Source organism: Pectinophora gossypiella, chromosome 26, assembly GCF_024362695.1.
Source record: "Pectinophora gossypiella chromosome 26, ilPecGoss1.1, whole genome shotgun sequence".
Classification (NCBI taxonomy): Eukaryota; Metazoa; Arthropoda; class Insecta; order Lepidoptera; family Gelechiidae; genus Pectinophora; species Pectinophora gossypiella.
In genome coordinates, this window is record NC_065429.1 from 630,744 (window position 1) to 653,221 (window position 22,478).

Sequence of the window (22,478 nt, forward strand, 5' to 3'; positions counted from 1 at the left end):
AATTAACTACTTGGCCGGCCAAATGGGGAGCGCCCTCCCCCGGTGTATGTTACAATTTGACCTGTTAGAATTGCACAATGTTGCTTATTCCTGCAGCCACCTCTGATACCTGTCGTTTTTTTTTATCTGCCGGGTAACGCCCCGCCCACCCCGCAAGTGTAATCGTGAATGCACTCACCTCTTGGCCCCTGCGGCGCGCCGACCAAGTGGTGTCTGTGTTTCCGTCTCTTGTACGGACGTTTCTCTCGCTGCAAGAGAATCAACACAGTGACACCATACACGGGTTGGGTACATTGACGTCGTATATAAACAAATAGACTACCAATCTCTGTAAAAAAGCGTCCGCCGCGCATCTTGTCACTAAGCGACGGCGTGACAAGATCGAATTTAAATAAATGTTTCCTCTCCACTGGTTGCCTGGAAGAAATTTCTGCTTAGCAGTAAGGCCGCCAGATTGTACTGTATCTATCGTCCTTTTGTGTAAATTTGTTTTGTATGTTGTGTGCAATAAAGTATATTTGATTTGATTTAGTCGCAACGGGCGTAATGACGACACTCATTGATTTACCACTACCGTAGATACAGCGCTTGATACAAAAATGCGGCGAAAACTTGGCGCTTGTTTAGCTATACATTCGTACACAGCTGTATATACATTCAATAAAATCGTGTCAAATTAAGAAAGTACGCTTCGTCTTATTACGTAGGTATATTAGCGTTTGATGCTGCGTTCGGGTTATACTGCCACTCGGATTGACCGGGAGTACTTGTTACAGTGTATTTTAAACTAAAATAATAATTTTAGTGGGTTTTACTGCGAAAATAAAAATGTTTATACTATGATAACATGCACAATGTCATTACTTATTAGAGCTACTATTTTTGCAAGATTTTACCACGCACTTCGCCGTGTTGCTAGTTCGGCGCCTAATCGCGGACTGAGGTAAAGTACTGTCAACGTCTTTAAATTAACAGTAACTTTGCATCCCACTTTTTGAGCGCTGATGTTCACTCTACGGTAGTAGTAAATCTATGACGACATTGTACAACCGATATTGCACTTTATTTTAACAGCTATAACATCTTAATTTGAGAGAACGAACTTATATTATCTACATAACTTGATGTATACGTGTTTACAACACGGTACGGACGCTTTTTTAGAAAAATCTCCTTAGCGAATGTGGGTCTATTTGTTTATAGGATGTCAGTGGCTGGGTACAACTTATTGGCTACGCATTTATTATGTTTAGGCCTACTGTACTTATTTCTTTTTATTATCATGTACTATTTGTTACCCGCGATGACCTGCTGTTCGTTCGTGTGAAATCCAACAATTAAAACTACAGGGTGTTAGTGACATCGTAAGGAATACTGAGGGGGATGATTCTAAGTTTATATCAAGTTGAATTTTCCGTCGCGAAATTCATGATTATTTTTGTGTAACGAATACCGAGGGGGATGATTCAGACTATGATTCTGAGTTTATATCAAGTGGAATATTCCGTCTTGATAATCATGATTATTTTTGTTTTATTAAAATTATTTTCAATTCTATACTTTTGCGATAGAAAATTTCACTTGATATTAACTCAGAATAATGAGCTGAATCATCCCCCTCAGTATTCGTTACGATGTCACTTACACCCCGTACAAGTACGTATGGTATTAGTGACACCGCAACGAATACTGAAGGGGATGATTCAGACCATGATTCAGAGTATATATCAAGTGCAATTTCCTGTCGGAAAATTAATAAAAATTTTAGTGATTTTTTTTTAATTTTTCAGTTTTATACTATGCGACGGAAAATTCCACTTGATATAAACTTAGAATCATGGACTGAATCATCTCTCAAGGTTTTCGTTACGATGTCACTAACATCCTGTATAGAAGTGTCATTCAATCTCGTCCAACCCTTTAAGGGGTTACCCCCTTAAACGGGATTTTGCGGAGTTCGCCAAATCCCGTTTTAATGAGCACCTGTGCGCTAATATCCCCGTGAAAAACTTGAGATTCCTAGCACTTGATATACAACGGAAAATTTCGCTTGATATAAACTCAGAATAATGAGCTCAATCATCCCCCTCAGTAGTCGTCAAAGTTTTCGTTACGACGTCACTAACACCCTGAATACTTAGAGCAAACGAGACAAAACTTAACAGGTATCTCGCTACCCGTCTATTGTGTCTCTATCAATGCACCCCAGATACAGCGTGCAACGTATATAGTATTTACGTCATCATCATCAATTTAAGAGCCACGCTCTTGTCAGTGTAGTATCTTCCATTCCAGTCTATCAAAGGCCTTGACTTCCCTATAAGACACGACGTTAACCTTTTCTTTAATCTGTTCCATGTAAGCTCTTCTTGGTCTTCCCCTTCCTCTTTTACCTTTTAGCTTTCCTTCTATGACGTTTTTAATACATTACGTTCGTAGTGTTTACGTATGTGAGTGTAAAAGGCGTGTTACCTGTCTGGGTGTGTCCTGTGGCGGCGGCGGCTGGCGCGGCGTGTACTGCTGCACGGCGAAGGGCTCGCGGCGGAACGCGGCCGCCGGCAGCGCACCCGCGAACACCGGCCTGCGGGGACGCTTGGCGTTACTAATACATACATAACATAAACAGCCTATATACGTCCCACTGCTGGGCACAGACCTCCCCTCAATCAAGTTTTTGTTTCACTTTCCTTCCACCGACTGTAATTGGAATACCATTGTATTTAAGTCTATAAATTATGTAATACAAACTGGATTAAAAGAAAAGAAAGGAAAACATGAAACAGTAGGACTAGGGCCCTGTGCTGGGAGGTTTTCTGGCCACGTCTTTCCCTCAGCGTTACAGATTCCGATGTGGTAGTAGTTTTACAGCTAGTTACATAATATGTAATTTAATTATGTCTGACGTTCAAAAAGCGCTAACTTTGTAAGCCAATTTTGAAAAATGAATATTTTTGAATTTTGAATCAACCGCGGGTATGGAGCATACTCCTTGATGACTAAGTATCCTGACTGCTCGGTAGTTGACCACCAGCATTCGTTTTAGTTTAGGGCGGTTTTGGGGCAGGTGGGCTCAGGGCTACTATGACCATAAGAAGGAAATCTGTCGACTCAACCTACTAAACATAAACAGCCTATATACGTCCTACTGCTAGGCACAGGCCTTCGCTCAATCAATCGGAGGGGGAATATGAGCATACTCCACCACGCTGCTCCACTGCGGGTTGGTGGAGGTGTTTTTACGGCTAATAGCCGGGACCAACGGCTAAAGTGCCCTCCGAAGCACGGAATCATCTTACTTTTTCGGACAATCAGGTGATTCAAGCCTGAAAAGTCCTTACCAAACCTTATGATTTTATTGTATTTTACCTTTTTTTTTTAATACTTGCACATGATTCATTGTCATGTACGGTCACGAGCACTCTTATGTACACACTTTGATACCATGTCACATTAACTTTTTTTACAAATTGAACTGTAAATCTCACTAAATGTCAAATATGTTAGTGCGACAGAGTTCTAAAGTGGGTACATTATATTGCTCATGACTGTATACACTTTGATACCATGTCACATTAGCTTTTTTGACAAATTAAATCGTAAGTCTCATTAAATGTCAAATTCAAATTCAAAAATATCTTTATTCAGTAGGTAACATAGTTACACTTTGAATCGTAATTTTTTACATAACGAACGTCTCATCCGCCTAAAACTACTGCAGCTTCTCACAACCTGTATAGCCGGGGAAAAGAAGCTGCAAGAAAAACCTCGGCACAGGGCCCTAGATGTTCTTTAAAAAAAAAATCAAATATAATAGTGCGACAGAGTTCTAAAGTGGGTACATGATATTGCTCATGTCTGTACATGGTCACGCATGACTTGTATTTAGTCTGATGATGGAATCCACTCCTGGATAGAGTACATACCTCGGTGGAGGCTCGGGCAGGTGCGTGGTGAAGTCTCCGGCTGTGTACCTGGCGGAGGCCAGCTGTGCCGTGAGGCGCACCAGGTCGCGCTTGGCTTGTTCACGCCGCGCCACCAGCTGCAGCAGCGACAGCGCCCGCGCCAGGTCCCGCCGGAGTTTGAGCATCTTCTCGTACGAGCTCTCGTCATTTTTCCTGGAGTTGAAGAATGGTTTCCAGTTAATTAGATGAAACAGATATTTATTTGTTTATTCACATATACAAATGGGAGCAATATTCAACAGTCAACCTTGGAGTCAGGTTAAACTCACGCCTATTTCCCACCGGGGTACGCAAAGACTATGGAATTCCATTTGCTTCGATCGTGACACACTTCTCTTGCTTACTCCACGTTTACACGCACGCTGGTTCAGAGTAGATCGTACTAAACCTTTTCTAAGGACATTTTCAATTTGGTCAATATACGTCCTTCTAGGTCTCCCTCTGCCAGCCCTACCATCAACCTTCGCTTTATATACCGCTTTACGTTCCTCCCACATTTCTGAGAAATACGTTTCGGAGGTACGTGACTATTATTAGGTACGTGACGATAACTTGTATTAGGCTGGTTTTCCCTTTGGGTTGGGAGGTCAGACAGGAAGTCGCTTCAGCAAAAATCCAGACTGTGAAAACGGAGTAATAAGCTATGGAGATGATGATCCTTGGGATTAGGTAGGCAGGGGTAGTTGGTGGACTGCCCCGGCCGGCTCTCGGTCCTCAGATCAGCGATAAACTCTAGAACTTTCTAGAATGTTTCAGAACGTACCTGTTCTTCCTGGTCTGCATCTTCTCGGTGCGGCGCCGAAACGCGAGGTTATTGGTGGATTGTCCCGGCCGGCTCTCGGTCTTCACTGACAGATCAGGGACAAACTCTAGCACCTTCTAGAATGAGAACGTACCTGTTCTTTCTGGTCTGCATCTTCTCTGTGCGGCGCCGGAAGGCGAGGTAGGGATTGTTGGTGGACTGGCCCGGCCGGCTCTCGGTCTTCACTGACAGGATCAACGGATGTTGCTGGAAGGAGAAACATTATTGGAATTAATGATCATCGGCCACACGCCTTCCAAAGTCCTGTAGGGCTTTGTAAAGAATTTTTTAATGTGTAATATTCATCTTATGAAATGGTAGAGCACATCATGAAATGATCGATCTGGTGATGCACACCACAGTTGGTTACTGACCGTGTTGAGCCGCTTGTTGAGCCAGTAGTCGTAGACTGCGATGACCAGGTCGTCCTTCCGCTCCAGCAGCAGCTTGGCCTCGCTGAGCGTCACCACCGTCTGCCCCGAGCATTTCTCCAGTTTGTCCATCATCTGCTCGAACAGCAGTTCTGCAATTCGAAATGCAAATACAGCTGGAATCAATATTCAAATACGAATGTTGTAATCTCCTTCTAACGTGTGGGTTGTGAGGTGGATTACCAACCTTATCAACCCTGGTCTCAGGGTTATTATTGAGCCGCCAAAGGACTGACATTGTCGATAATCGATAGTTGGGGCAAAATAACAAGGTGTCAAGCCAGAAAATATCCCCACCTTCTCACCCGTCAAAGTTGTTTACGACGTATGATAAAAAGGGGGCGAAGGCGGTAAAACGAGTTCAGTTATTCATTCGAGTTATCACGTGCTCAGAGCAGTGACTGTGTGATTACTTGTGCTAAGTACTTTGTGTAACGGAAATTATTATTGTGTCCATTTGAACTATAGTTTACCCGACACATGACTTATGTATCAAGTACTTACTTACATCAGTAAGTAGTAACCGGGACTAAGGGCTTAACGTGCCTTCCGAAGCACGGATCATCTTACTTTTTGGACAATCAGGTGATCAGCCTGTAATGTCCTAACCATATAGTCCTCTTTGTCGTATCCTACAACAGCGACCTCAGTATCTTCTCTCGTGCGCACACACACACACACACACACATATATAGTTTCCTGTGGTTATTATTATTGTTGGCAAATTTTGCGTCAATCTTACAAGACTTGTATCCCATTCGTTGTCCACGGTTTCTCAATATACAACATCTGCCTAGTTCGGGAACCCGGCTCTGTTCATTTTGTAAAACTTAACTATTGTACCCTACTTCAAACATATACCTTCTTTCTTTTTTTAATTTTACTTCTGATAATAAAAACATTTATGTTATTACCAAAAAAATACTAAACTAATACTAAATACATACCATGCACAGAATAAATTTCATTTCATTTCATTTATTCAAATCAGCGCCATCTATAAGCAACCAAGTGAACCTGTAAAACTCATCGTCCCAACTACTACTCATAACGTAACGAGTTAACTGTAATATGGTATAGATGGCGCTAGTTTGAACTTTTGTAAGCTAGTCTTGAAAGGGGCAGCTCGACTTCGAAAACGTACATTATACACACATAACATCACGCCATCAATAAAAAATAGGTACTTATTTTATTTTTTAATATATTTTTTTAATACATACATACATAAACTCACGCCTATTTCCCACCGGGGTAAGCAGAGACTATAGAATTCCATTTGCTTCGATCCTAACACACTTCTCTTGCTTCCTCAACATTCATCAATCGCTTCGTACACGCACGCCGGTTCAGAGTAGATCGTATTAAACCTTTTCTAAGGACATCTCCAATTTGGTCATCGTAAGTCCTTCTAGGTATTCCTCTGCCAGCCCTACCATCAACTTTCGCTTTATATACCGCTTTCGCAATTCTATTATCCTTCATCTGCTCTACGTGTCCAAACCAACCTAACATTCCCTTCTCAATCTTAGTCACTATATCGTCTTTTACACCACATCTGTCTTATCACACTGTTGCTCACTCTATCACTCAACTTCACACTTATATTTTTAATGCAGATTCTTTTTTTCTTTTTACCCTCACTCGTGTTAATGACATCATAACGAATAATAAGGCGGATGATTCAGACCACGAGTTAATATCAAGTAGAATTTTTCGTCGCAAAAGTATGGAACTGAAAATAATTTAAAAAAACACTAAAATTTTATGAATGTCACTAACACCCTGTATCTACTCTCCAATAGTAAAACTAAATTACTAATAAAAACAGTAAAAAAATAAGTACTTATTTTATTTTTGTTTTTTTTTAATGCAGATTTTTTTTCTTTTTTCCCTTACGAGCGTATACAGGTCTTAGTGACCTCGTAACGAATACTAAGGCGGATGATTCAGACTATGATTCTGAGTTGATATCAAATGGAATTTCCTATCGGAAAAATCATGAAAATTTTAGTGTTTTTTTTTTAATTATTTTCAGTTCACTTGATATCAAGTCAGAATCATGGTCTGTGGTGAATGTGGTGAATCATCCATCAAAGTTTTCGTTACGATGTAACTAACACCCTGTATAGCTTGGGAGGAGTGGGTACTCTCATTTTCATATTAATTTATTCATAGCAAAGTCACAAGCAGTTAGGTCTTACATACATGGTATTAGGTACATGTGACGCCCTGCAAGGGCACAGCAAAGTAAGAGGTCACAGCAGCATCATACATCATCATCAACATCATCAGCCGTACGACGCCCACTGCTGGGCATAGGCCTCCCCCAAGGAGGCCTGCATGCATCATTATAACAATATTATTAAGCAACAATACAAGAAATAAAAAAAAAATTGCCCGTAGAAGATTATGGATCTACCTACTCCACTCCAATCTCATCAAGTCGTCAGTCATCCCGTGATCATGGCACTTGCAACAGTGTCGAAATATCGGGAGTCTCATATCCCTATTTTAAACACGGTAAGAACCCGTTGTTATGTGTTTTAATTATGATAATGGTGCTAATTCCTGTAAATACCATCTAATTTTATTTTAGGTTATATCTGTCATTTTCTTATCCGCCCAAAAGGAAAGGGACGGGTAATCGACAAGCATAAAATTTATGGAACACACGTCAATTTTAAGCACAAATCTAAAACAACCGTCTAAAAATTCGCCCGGGTTATTCATTTATTTACTCATTCTTCCTAAAATTAAGAGCTGTCAATCATCCGTCCCTTTCCTTTTCGGCGGATAAGAAAATGACAGGTATAACTTAAAGTAAAATTAAGAGATGTCTGCAGGAATCGGGGCCATTAACCGCGTAAACTTAAAACAACGCATAAAATTGCTATTCAAAATTCTAGATTAAGTAAATTAAATTCATCTTTTTTGGGGTTATGAATACGTTTTTACAATAAAATACCAGATAATATTTTAAATTTGTCAGAAAATAAATTTTAAGCTCATGTGAAGCTTACTTTATGTAAAAAAGCTTATTATAAGATTAATTACTACCTAAATGATAAAAATGTCTGGTATTGAATGTGTTTCTCTAGTTATTAAATAACTTGTAATGTATCCTCATTGATTTAAAAGATGTGTTACTGTTGCAGTTTCTTGTCATTTCTTCTCCTCAGCCATAACACCTTGCGAAATGACGTAAATTCAAAAATGTTAACATTGACCTTCAACAAGTTTATCCATGATAATTACATTGAATAAATGATTCTGATTTCAACATAGATTTAAATTATGAATTAAACAAGTTAAAGGTAACAAAATTATTACATGATAATACACTTCTCATCAAAAAAATCGAAACACTTCCGTTTTCATTGTTTCTGTCCGAATTTAACACAAAAAAGAATTCATACGATGAAAAAAAATACATAAATGTATAGCTGGCAGTTTGGCCATTACAGTAATAAGCGAAAATTCTAAATTCAAAATTAGAATTTCATTTGTTTATCTTATAAACGAAATGAATCACTGTTTTGAGACAAATGTGTGTTTAGGGTTGGAGTACATTTAGCGTTTAAAAACTAAAAATTGGCGCCTATCCTTAAACTTTTTGTTTTTTATTTCAATACTGTGACTTTGGGACGTCTGAAAAAAGGTTTTTTTTTCTAAAACGTATGGATACTTCGCCCACAGAAGCCGCCCAAGTTGTGGCATTGCTGGATTCTGGCCTTAGTCAGCGTGTTGTGGCTGCAAAACTGCATCTAAGCCTGTCATCTGTTCATAGTCTATAAACGTTATCGGGAGACTGGTTTGTTCACGCGCCGTTCAGGATCTGGCAGGAATCGGGTCACTTCTGAGCGAGATGATCGATTTATTGTAACAACTTCTTTAAGAAATCGACGCCTTAACGCTTTTCAACTGCAGCAGCGGCTTCGTGTTGTACGAAGGGTGGCTGTAAGTGACTCTACAATTAGAAGAAGGTTGAAGGATCGTGGACTGGTACCGCATAAGCCAGCAAATGGGCCGAAATTAACTGCAGACCATCGAAGAGCGCGCCTTAACTTTGCACGTGAGCACCTAAATTGGTCATACCTACAGTGGAGCAAAGTTCTCTTTTCTGATGAGTGTAGAATTATGCTGTATGGTAACGACGGAAGGAACAAGGTCTACAGAAGAGACGGAGAACGCTATGCACAATGCTGCATTGAAGAAAAGGTCAGCTATGGTGGCGGTTCGTGGACGGTTTGGGGAGGAATCAGCGCCGACGGTAAGACAGAGCTTGCTTTCGTGTCTGGGCCACGTCTGCCTGCACTAAACTGTCATCGGTACGTCGAAGAGTGTCTCGAGCCTCATGTGATGCCCTATGCACATTTTATTGGCAACGGCTTCATATTCATGCACGACAATGCTAGGGCTCACACCGCGGGCGTCGTACGAGATTATCTTAACGAAGTCGATATCTCTATTATGGAATGGCCAGCAAGAAGCCCGGACATGAATCCCATTGAACATCTGTGGGATGAATTAAAGAGACGAATTCGAGCAAGAGATCCTGCCCCAGAAACACTTAGCCAGCTGCAAGATGCAATCCAAGAGGAATGGGACAATATACCACAGCATGTGATCGTGACTCTCATCCGATCGATGAAGAACCGTATGGAAGCAGTAAATAGAGCTCGGGGAGGGAATACAAGTTATTAAATAAACGTTTTTTAGCTTTTTTTTTCATTTACGTGTGTTGTTTTATCCATTTCCTTTATACTCCATACGGAATAAAAATGACTCATTTAACAAAATACGAAACCTATGAAAAATTCATTTAAATTTAGAACATTAACATTAAGATTTGATAAGCTCATATTACTCACTATTAAACGACATTTAACATTTATTCCTAAATGTACACATTTTTCTGATAATCCTGACAAAACGTAAACTTGCAAGGTGTTTCGATTTTTTTGATGAGAAGTGTATTATACAACATATGATAATATACTACCCAAAAAAAAAAATCAAAAATATTTATTTTTCAAAATTGACTTACAAAGTTAGAGCTTTTTGAACGTCAAACAAAATTAAATTACATATTATGTAACTAGCTGATAACCCCTTCAGTGATACAGGCGTGCGTGACTATGTAATATTATATTCAAATATACAAGTTAAGGTGAAATTCCATACAGCTTGAAACTTCCGAGATAGTCGATTTCAGGAATCGAAATCGCAAATAGTTCGTCCAATTCCACTTCAGCATACAGAGATAGAATTTACAGCCGAGCCGTATCCCACGAGTCAAATCAAAACTTATGTTAGTGCACTTCAATACCAAGAACTGTGGGCTACATAACATAGCACCACGCCTTTGCTCGCGATGAGTAAGGCAGAGGTATTTTATAAAAAAAAATCACTTTGTGAGGCTGTACTTTGTTTTAAGGCCTTTACAGGCTTGGGGCCGTCCATTAATCATGTTTTTTTTTTTTTTCATTTTTAACCTCCCCCTCCCCCTTGGTGATACATCAAGACTATCCCCCTCCTATCCTAAATCACGTGTATTTTTTAGTAAAAGATCATTTGCCCACTTCATAAATTCTTATTTGACAATATTTTTGTACGCGTTTCGACGAAAAAATAATTGCACGAAACGCCGCTTTTCGGTTCAGTATCGCGCGTTTGCCGAATAAATAAATACTCGTGATATATTACTACACACCCCACCCCCCTTATGATATTTCGTGATTTTTTCATGGACGAATCCCCCCCTCCCGAGCCTCGCATGATTAATGGACGGCCCCCTTGAATCACCTGATTGTCTAAAAAAATAAGATGATTCCGTGCTTCGGATGGCACGTTAAGCCGTTGGTCCCACCAACCCGCAGTGGAGCAGCGTGGTGGAGTATGCTCCATACCCCCCTCCTGTTGATTGAGGGGAGGTCTGTGCCCAGCAGTGGGACGTATATACGTAGGCTGTTTATGTTTAGTAGGTTGAGTCGACACTTCTTATGGTCATAGTAGCGCTGAGCCCACACTCTGGCCCAAAACCGCCCTAAACTAAAACGAATGCTGGTGGTCAACTACCGAGCAGTCAGGATACTTAGTCATCAAGGAGTATGCTCCATACCCGCGGTTGATTGAGGGGAGGTCTGTGCCCAGCAGTGGGACGTATATAGGCTGTTTATGTTTAGTAGGTTGAGTCGACACTTCTTATGGTCATAGTAGCGCTATTAATAATATTAATGGCCTCGATTCCTGGAGACACCGCCTAATTTTATTTCAGTTATATCCGTCATTTTCATATTCGTCGAAAAGGAAAGGGACGGATGATTCACAGCTCTTAATTTTAGGAAGAATGAGTAAATGAATGTGTCGGGTTATTGACGGGTGTAAAATTTTTAGACGGTTGGTTTAGATTTGTGCTTAAAATTGACGTGTGTTCCATAAATTTTATGCTTGTCGATTACCCGTCCCTTGCCTTTTCGGCGGATAAGAAAATGACAGATATAACTTAAAATACAATTAGATGGTATTAATTAGCACCAATATTATTATTATTTATTATTGCTCACATACCGGTGAGCTCCGGATGTCGCTGCTGCTTCAGCCACCTCTCGTCCTCCGAGTCGATGTCGTACTCCGGCGCCTCTTGTTCCTCCCACAGCGCTGGAACAAACACAAATACTTTTATTATAGTAGAGGAGCTCGGTGGCGCAGCGGTCAACGCGCTCGGTCTGCGATTGTTGAAGTTAAGCAACTTTCGCAAAGGCCGGTCATAGGATGGGTGACCACAAAAAAAAGTTTTCATCTCGAGCTCCTCCGTGCTTCGGAAGGCACGTTAAGCCGTTGGTCCCGGCTGCATTAGCAGTCGTTAATAACCACCAATCCGCACTGGGCCCGCGTGGTAGTTTAAGGCCCGATCTCCCTATCCATCCATAGGGAAGGCCCGTGCCCCAGCAGTGGGGACGTTAATGGGCTGGTGATGATAGTAGATAATATGTAAGAGTGTTGAGTACAGTGTGTCGTGTCGTCATTCTTCGCGGCGGTATTCATTCCCCTGAACTGGTGGAGCACTCATCATCATCCCCCTAGCATTATCCCGTTTTTCACAGGGTCCACTCACCTAACCTGAAGATTTTACAGGTTCGGTTTTTTACATAAGCGTCTGCCTGTTTAACCAACTAACCCGTGCAAGAGAAAACCAGCCTGAAGAAGTGACAGGTTCGTATTTTTGGAAAACCAGCCCAATACAGGTTAGGTCGTACTGTTCGTATATCCATCGGAACGGAGTCCTAAGGATGATTGCCGAGAGGATGGACTCGGCTGTTCTAAGTCGCTTTACCGACTTACACGTTCATAAGCGCGTAAATCCGTAAAGGGGCCTTTGTTTATTGCCTATTTACTAACTAACATAGATACTAAGGGTGGTATTAATAAATCAATCTCAGCTTCGAGACTGCCCTCAAGATCATGTCAATGTGACAGTTCTCATATAAAAACAGAGACTTGAGCATGATCTTGAGGGCAGTCTCAGCTGAGATTAGTTTATTAATACCACCCTAAGTGTGTGTAACTACTAACATCTTATGGACAATCTTAGACTGAAATAAAATATTTTTATTTTTTTTACTGATATACGATCTACTCTGAACCGGCGTGCGTGTATGAAGCGATTGATGAACGTGGAGGAAGCAAGAGAAGTGTGTCAGGATTGAAGCAAATGGAATTCTATAGTCTCTGCTTACCCCGGTGGGAAATAGGCGTGAGTTTATGTATGTATGTATGTATTGATTGAAATAAATTATTGTATTGAAATAAAATACCCGTCTAGTTGTACATAATTCTAGATTCTCCCGTCTATCCTTCGACAGGCCTGCCCACGCAAGCTTTACAATAATCAATAGCTTACAGACGCCTTCCTACTTCATCTTCCACGTGCTTATTGTAGATTTGCCGCAGATGGCATTAACTACTTGGCCGGAGAAATGGGGAGCGCTGAAGGCTCTCACCCGGTACAAATTTAAGACAACAGGCATGAGGGTGCCTAGTTGGGTGCGAACTTCTGTTCAGGGCGTCGTCTAAGAGGAAGAATTTTTGATAAAATTAATCGACCCTAGTGCGTCGATAGCGATAAGCGCTGATTGAGGGAAGTCGTGGACCACGCCGACGGGTTCGGTATTGGGGTCCTGAAGTGTTTATATTTTTCCTCTCAGACGACGCCCTGAGCCGAGGTTCGCGCCCAACTGGGCACCCTCAGGCCTGTTGTCTTGAACGTTGTACCGGGTAGCCTTTAGCGCTCCCCATCTGTCCGGCCAAGTAGTTAATGCCATCTGCGGAAAATCTACAATAAGTCATGTCAAAAAAAAATCGCCGTCTATAATGGTCTAGCCAACTGTGGAACATGTTACCTAATTCTAAAAGTTATCCTGTCTGTAACATAGTACTAAATAAATAAACAGAAACATGAAACGAACTGAACCCCTTCTTTGTAGTCAGATAAAACTATTTTCCCCGTTCATGCTTTTATTGCGTTTTATGTAAATAAAATAAAATTCCCCCGCCGGATATTCTGTTCAAACGTTGTGATTCCAATGTTATATTTTATTATTATTATTATCATCATTCTTTATAGAGAGTGTTCGTTCAAACTTCACATTTTTTTTTCCTTTTTAAAATTATATACAATTCTATACTTTTGCGATGGTATTCTCCACTTGATATTAACACATAATAATAAGTTAGAATAGAATATAAATTGTTTAATATAAAAGGACACCACACACAAAGACAAGACAATAACATCACTTAAAAAAATTCACAAAACAATTACAAAAAGCATAGGAGTATGTTCATTAGAATGATCATAAGGTGGTGGTGGACGTCCTGAGATAAAAGGGCCTTACTCATCACAAGTCGCGGCGTGAACCACGGCGCTGGTATTATGTGGAGTTGTATCATCCCTCTCAGAATAAAAAAAATATAATAATAAAAAATATATATCCTTTTCTTCTGTATTCGTTACGATGTCGCTTAATGTGTATGGGTGTTAGAGACACCGTAACAAATAACTGTGAGGGACAAATCAGACCAAGTTTCTGAGTGAGTTAAGAGGAAAATTTCATGTCGGAAAATCCATTTTTTTTATAATTATTTTCAGTTCCACACTCTTGCGACGGAAAATTCCACTTTATTAACTCGGGACTCATGGTCGGAATGATCCCTCAAAGTTTTCGTTACGATGTCACTGACACCCTGTATGTATGTATTTACGTTGTCAAAGTTGCAATCTATTCATTTTTTTTTTCTTTTTTCATGTGTGTTGTGAGATCAGCGACCGACCTCAACAACCTTAAGCATAGAATAAGGAATACTCCGTATTAGTGATGTGCCGGATCGTTAAAAATGTATATCCGCGGATACGGATCTGAATACGGATATTTAGTGTAAAGATCCGCGGATACGGATCTTTATTTTCTTAAAAAAAAAAACAGATTAAAGTTTTAGTTGTTTCATTGTTATAAAAGTGATATTTTATCTTGCTTTCATTATAAAGATCTATCTATCTAAATGTTTGCAATATAAAGGTGCCAAATATTTGATTTTAAGAAATAAAAATAATCTGAATGGAATTTTATAGTTTTTTATTTGATAATTCTACTTAATCACCTGAAAAAGATCCGTAAAAGATCCGCATGAAAAGTAACGGACACGGATACGGATTTTTCTTTTATCTCGGATATCCACGGATACGGATATTCGGAACATCACTACTACGTATAGAACGACAACCCTCCGCTCACCACCAGCGGCTGAGCTAGGTTTAAACGCAGCTCTTAAATAACATTCTAATGGGGAATGGATGAAAAAAATAAAAGTGCTTGAATATTTTTCTATGAGTAGGTATAACCCTTTCCATGAAAATAAAAATGTTTCGGATTTTTCGGCTGCGTCAAATCGTTATAAAAAAATCAAAATGTTTTTTTCCCGCCATTAGGCCTATTACTACGACACTGTATGAAAGATTTCCGTAGGCTGTCATTTTAAAAAAGGCTCATTGACAACTGACAGTGAACTTTTCGAAGGTGATATCACCAAAGACATTATTTATAGGAATATACATGAAGCTATAAAAGTCGATTTTTTGAAGTCGGCAAAAACTAAGGACGTTACCTGAAGAGTGAAGACTGAAGACATTTTCTGGGTGTTTCTCCAAAAAAGATTAAGATGACCAAAGACTAGGCTGTATGGGCTAAGTTCCCTTTGCCTGCCAGAATGGGCAAAAAAAAATTAATGCCATCTGCGGCAAACCTACAATAAGTCACGTCAAAAAAATATTTATTGGGCTGGTTTTACCTTCGCGGGTTGGAAGGTCAGACAGGCAGTAGCTTCTGTAAAAAACCGGACCTGTCAAATCTTCAGGTTAGGTAAGCGGACCCTGTGAAAACGGGATAATGCTAGAGAGATAATTACAAATAGGAATATTATTTTGTTAGGAAAGCTACACTACCATAATACTTACCTGCGGATTTAACGAGGTCCCCACCCTTTTCACACGGACCCCTAAAACCTAAAGCTTATTAAGTGTTCCGGGCGTAATAACATTTTGAATGTGAAGGGTAACATAATACGTGAGTTATTGCAACATGTACCGTACGGCCTTGTATTTACAGTTGATATTAGATTGGAGATAGTGTGGGTGTGAGATATGGGTGTACGAGCGCTGGGTATTATGATTTATTTGGTTTCCTATTGAAACTGTTTTTGTGGATTTAATTCTAGGTTCGAATCCCGACTAGGGCTCTTATCCACTGAATTCGACTTTATGATTTTGAATTCATGTTCCTGATTGTCCGAAAGTAAAACGATCCGTGGTTCGGAAGGCACGTTAAGCCGTTGGTTCCGGTTACTACTTACTGATGTAAGTCAGTAGTCGTTACATGAGCCATATCAGGGGCCTTTGGCAGCTCAATAGTAACCCTGACACCAAGGTTGATGAGGTTGGTAAATCACCTCACAACCCACACGATAGAAGAAGAATTCATGTTTGGATCAGATATTTATTTTAGACTGTACAATGGCCCCGATTCCATCAGACACCTCCTAATTTTGAGTTATACCCGTCATTTTCTTATCCGCCGAAAAGGAAAGGGACGGATGATTATCAACAAGTTAATTTTAAAACGAATGAATAACCCGGGCGAATAAAATAGGCATCTCGCTGGCATGCAACCCGTTTGACGTGTGCTGTCAACTTAATTCTGTCGGGTTATTGGTCAATATAACATTTTCGAAGGGGTTTTTAAATTTCTGCCTAAAATTGAAGTGTGTTCCATAAATTTTATGCCTGTCGATTACCCGTCGCATTCCTTTTCGGCGGATAAGAAAATGTCAGGTATAACTTAAAATAAACTTAGATGATAAAAGGCCCTTCAAAAATTTTCTATTGGCCGATATTTCCGGGAATAGCACACTACTGTTCGTGATCAGAGCTCATAAGCAGCCCTTCTGGGAGTATCTCAGGTTCGCAATCTAAGGTAGCTAGATTGGTACGATATCTTATTCTATCTGAAATTACGAGTGTATTGATCTGGGCATCCATTGGGAGTTACCACTCGAAGGCATAGCTCATATCTCCCAACTTCGATGGAATTGGAAAGATAAAACATACAGGTGTTAGTGATTCGTAACGAACACTAAGGGTGGTATTAATAAACTAATCTCAGCTGAGACTGCCCTCAAGATCATGCTCAAGTCTCTGTTTTTATATAAGAACTGTCACAATGACATGATCTTGAGGGCAGTCTCGAAGCTGAGATTAGTTTATTAATACCACCCTAAGAGGGATGATTCAGACCATGATCCTGAGTTAATATCAAGTGGAATTTTCCGTCGCAAAATTCATGATTGTTTTTTAGTTTTTATTAAATATTTTCAATTCTACACTTTTGCGATGGAAAATTCCACTTGATATTAACTCAGAATAATGAGCTGAATCCTCCCTCTCAGTATTCGTTTATGTATGGGACATACCTAACAGTCTACCATTTATGGTCAGTCACATCTCTAGCGCGAGCAAGCCAACGCGTCTCAATGTTTGGATCTTGTAATTTAATTAATATCCTAAGTAATACAATTCATTCAATTGTTTGTGTGGGGTTTTATTACAATTTACCAGCGCTCCCTACAGTTACCATGCCACTAACACTCCTCAGGATCTACTCTGAACCGGCGTGCGTGTATGAAACGACTGATGAATGTGGAGGAGAAGCGACGTGTGTCGGGATGAAAGCAAATGGAATTCCACAGTCATACAATGTCCCATCATGTATCTCACTGGGTTTTCGTGTCGACCTCCAAATTATTTACATAATCGCGTACCCCAAGCGTCAAAGGTCACGACTTTCTAAACTCAATTACTAATTAACATTATAATTACGTCACTCAATGTCGTCACTTATGTGGGGCAGTGTACTTGGGCCGTGGCATGAGAATATAAACTTTAACGATCAGTAGAGAGTGACGTTTCTGTGTTGAAATGAATTATGCTGAGAGTTGTGTTAGGAATTCATTTTTTTGTTTTGACGTGACTTATTGTAGATTTGCCGCAGATGGCATTAACTACTTGGCAGGACATATGGGGAGCGCTGAAGGCTCGGTTAGGAATACTAGAAGTGTTGCGAACTAGGGAACGTGCACGCGTTCGGGAGAAAAAATGTGCTTGACAGACGTACAACAAAGTGATCCTATAAGGGTTTTTCCCTGTGCAGTTCGGAACCCTAACAAGTCGTCGACCGTCAAAGGAACAAAAGAAGTGTGGTGCTCATATTCTGAAGCTCTTGAGTTGCTTATTATTAAGTATTTTGTGTGTACTATTTATATAAGTAGGTATATAATTATGTTAGGTTAGGTATATATTGTATTTGTAAGTATGTTATATATTTCTTTTGCATTTATTTATTGGTAAGTTGTACGTATAGTTTGTACTCGCAATCTATAGTTTGTACTCGAAATCTTTCAATTTTTTTAAATTTTTCCTCACCTTATGGTTGTCTGGAAGAAATCGCTTCAAGCGATAAGGCCGCCATTTGCCATGTACTTAGTTAAGAGATTTTTGTAATTATTTCTTTTTATTTTGGTGCAATAAAGTGTATTTGTATTGTATTGTAACAAGAGGGGTAAACAACTCACGTTGCATATGGATGTGCTGTTTGGGCATCTTGTAGTCGCAGGGGTAGCATCGCTCGTAGAACTCGAGGTCGGTGACCTCGCACACCTCCGGCGTTGGTATTATCAGCCCCGTGCCCGATATCGCCCTCTGGAGGTGGTGTTCCTGAGAAAAAAAAGAAAAATATTAGTTTTCTTGTTATGGGTTTGAGCCGGACATCTTTGTCGCATGCACCCTGAGCGGATCGTCAGTGGGTGCCTCATGACGGGTACAGGCGTCGTGGTAGACCTCGAAAGAGATGGCGTGACGACTTGGATTCTTGCCGGAGGGATTAGCCGGAGTACGCACAGGACCGAATGGAAAGAGGAAGGGGAGGCCTTTGCCCAGCAGTCTTCTTTTCTTCAAAAACTTTTTTGTTTTTATATCACTCATCATCTCCAGCGTTATCCCGTTTTTCACGGGGTCCGCTTACCTAACCTGACGATTTGACAGGTACGGTTTTTTTCAGAAGCGACTGCCCGTCCTTCCAACTCGCGAAGGGAACACCAGCACGATACAGCTTAGGTCACATGCCTCCGAAAATGCATTTCTCGGGAATGTGGGTTTCCTTACGATGTTTTCTGGTGTAGGTCTGTGCTGGATTCGAGCCTGTGACCTCAAAAGTGAGAGGCAAGCGTTCTACCAATGGGTGCTTCTTCACGAGTTCTTTCTATACAATCATGTCAGTGGGAAAAGCTAACCGCTAAACGTTCGGAATGGAGAGCTTTGGTTAACACCAAAGTTCATGAATTTGAACATCGACGGCGCTTAGAGACGGCGATCAATTATGCATATTTAAATAGTGTGCTCACATGCCCGCTATGTGCGAGGATCTTTTCCAATAACATTGGCTATATAAGCAACATGCGAGCACATGAACGTCGGAGTTGAAGCAGTCGCCGAAGCCAAAATCGGCTGGATCACATAAAAAAAAGCTATTTGATTTGGTTTAAAAAAAGGTGTCCTCTTGCCATAACAAAACGCTTCTAACTTACAAGATAGGGCGGATGAATAATGCGTTCGGTTGCAGCAATTTATAGGGTAGCCGGTCGTTACAGGACGCCCCATCTATTGCGACTTGCGATACCGTGCGGTCCAAGGAGGGTAGGCTATCCATTTGGTGGCCGATAAGGATTGTGGAGTTATGGGATTGGAGTAGCTGGACCTTTGAGGGTATTTGCAAGAACTATCTATGGGGCGTAAACATAGCATTTTTCGCTTTGAGCTTCTATTTTTGCAAGTTTTTACCACGCACTTCCCCGTGTTGCCAGTTCGGCGTCTAATCGTGCACTGAGGTAAAGTACTGTCAACGTCGCTATAACGGCCTCTGTGGTCCAGTGGTTGAGCGTTAGGCTCACGATCCGAAGGTCCCGGGTTCGAATCCCGGTGGGGAAATATCACATAAATTACTTTGTGATCCCTAGTTTGGTTAGGATATTACAGGATGATCACCCGATTGTCCGAAAGTAAGATGATCCGTGCTTCGGAAGGCACGTTAAGCCGTCCCGGTTACAATTTACTGACGTAAGTAAGTAGTCGTTACATGACTCATGTCAGGGGCGTTTGGCGGCTCAATAGTAACCCTGACACCAGGGTAGATGGGGTTGGTAATCCACCTCACAACCCACACGATAGAAGAAGAAGAGAATGTCGCTATGTTAACAGTAACTTTGCGTCCAACGTTTTGAGCGCTGATGTTCAATCTACGGTAGTAGTAAATCTATGCCCCATACAGCGTCTACAGTCTACATAAACGAGATAGCTAGAGAGCATTGCTATAGCGACAGCATCGATCCGTCTACCTGACAAATCGGATCACACAGGACCTTTGTGCTGCCTACCCCGTTAAGCATATAGCTCCAAGTTATATGCATAGGGGCAGTTTCATTTTGCTAATTGGAAACATGATCTGTTCTGCGTCCCCCTGTCTACGTCGCTATAGGTATGGCGCGATGTTGTCGGGAAGTTAATTTCAAACCGGAGGAACGCTTTCATGCCCTAAATGGCTTTTAATTTATAAAGTTTGATAAGCATGCGAGATCTACCACTATCCACACGACGAGAGAATTCAAATTCAAAAATATCTTTATTCAGCAGGTAACATAGTTAGTTACACTTAAAATCGTCATTTTTTACATAACGAACGTCTCATCCGCCTAAAACTACTGCAGCTTCTCACAACCTGTATAGCCGGGGAAAAGAAGCTGCGAGAAAATCCCCGGCAAAGGACCATAGACGTCCTTTAAAGAAAAAACAAAAAAAAATAGTAATTTGTCTAATATCAAATCCCAGACAGCTAATCCTATGCATTCATAACTTCTAGATAATCATCGCTAATCTTATAATAACCTTTTTTACAAAGTTTCTGTTAATTACTGTCTTAAAACTGTTCAAAGGTAAATTCTGAATGTCAATGGGAATCTTTTTGTATATAAACCTATTCATTACCCCTTAACCTCTAATCTGTCGAGATACCAGACACAATATATTTTACAATATGTCTGGTTGAGATCCACGTTCCGGCAGACGAGAGGTTAAAAGTAATAACAATTTTATGCAGTCGACTCACAAGTAAGGCAAGTTCATGCTTATTCCGGGTATTAACAATATGCCGATCACTATTTTTTTTACATTATATTAAATTTTCATAATTATATATACAGGGTATTAGTGACATCGTAACGAAAACTTTCAGGGATGATTCAGACCATGATTCTGAGTTGATATCAAGTGGAATTTTCCGTCGCAAAAGTATGGAGCGGAAAATAATTTAAAAAAACAAAAAAAACATGAATTTTCCGACAGGAAATTCCACTAAGCCACATCTCACCGAGATTTCTGTTAGACCAGCGTGGTCAGCCGTATCAACTGTGAATAGAATAGACATTCCGAATAATGGTTGAGTCATAGGCACTCTTCACAATGCAAAAATCCGATTCGGTAAGTCAAATGTTTTGCCTAAATATAGTCCCGTCGCATTTTGGACGCAAACATAACGCGCAGAACATGTTTTGAATGTTTAGGTATTTTCGCGAGCGTGGGATGAGTTTAAATAACTTCTGGAAAATTTTAATGTAGGCTGATATGCTACTTCATCTTCTATCGTGTGGGTTGCGAGTTGAATTACCAACCTCATCAACCCTGGTCCCCTGCAGGCCCCTTACTAAAATGGGCCTAACTTACATCAATAAGTAAGAACCGGGACCAACAGCTTAACGTGCCTTCACGCACGGATCATCTTACTTTTTTGGACAATCTGGTGATCAGCCTGTAATGTCCTAATCAAACTAGGGATCACAAAGTGATTTTTGTGATATGACCCCACCGGGATTCGAAGCCGGGAGCTCCGGATCGTGAGCACGGCTAGATGGAATAATTTCCTATCTCTTCATAAGTTAAGTGAGCTACCAAACTACTACAGTGTAGCTATAACAGTATAACCACAATGTATTTCACCAGTATTTCAGTAGGTAAAAGGTAATCCCCATTTGGGTCGTTTTAGAGGGTACTAGTTAGCCGTCGAGGGAACCCTAAACTCGAGTTCAAGCTTGCTCGGACCGCACAGAGCGTGAATCAAATTACGCCCTGCCGCTACTAGAGGTGACATTCATAATTATTATAATTGGGTCGTTGGGTAAGCTAACACAACAGCCTCCGTGGTATAGTGGTTAGAGCGTCAGGCTCACGATCTGTAGGTCCGGGTTCGATTCCCGATGGGGACATTGTTAAAATCACTTTGTGAGACTGTCCTTTGTTTGGTAAGGACTTTTCAGGCTTGAATCCGTGCTTCGGAGGGCACGTTAAGCCGTTGGTCCCGGCTATTAGTCGTAAAAACACCTTCACCAACCCGCATTGCAAGCAGCGTGGTGGAGTATGATCCATACCCCTTCCGGTTGATAGAGGGGAGGCCTGTGCCCAGAAGTGGGACGTATATAGGCTGTTTATGTTATGTGTTTATGTATGTATGGGTAAGATAAATTATGAACTATTTGATTACAAATAAAGACAGATCTAAAGGTGACATAAAAGTTTCATTTTTTCTATTTAACTTATTTATGAATTTTAATAAACAAAAACGTAAT

General features: G+C 40.6%; 1 protein-coding gene across 1 annotated transcript in view; it reads right to left on the reverse strand.

The window, feature by feature from the left end:
• The window catches only part of LOC126378280 (uncharacterized), a 74,994-nt gene that overhangs the window by 21,236 nt on the left and 31,280 nt on the right, over window positions 1-22,478 (reverse strand). The window contains exons 2-8 of the mRNA XM_050026472.1: window positions 18,381-18,522; window positions 11,769-11,858; window positions 5,139-5,287; window positions 4,859-4,971; window positions 3,924-4,115; window positions 2,473-2,581; window positions 179-248 (exon numbers count right to left, since the gene is read on the reverse strand). Coding sequence (XP_049882429.1) covers window positions 179-248; window positions 2,473-2,581; window positions 3,924-4,115; window positions 4,859-4,971; window positions 5,139-5,287; window positions 11,769-11,858; window positions 18,381-18,522 — 865 coding nt within the window. The remainder of the gene's footprint in view (window positions 1-178; window positions 249-2,472; window positions 2,582-3,923; window positions 4,116-4,858; window positions 4,972-5,138; window positions 5,288-11,768; window positions 11,859-18,380; window positions 18,523-22,478) is intronic.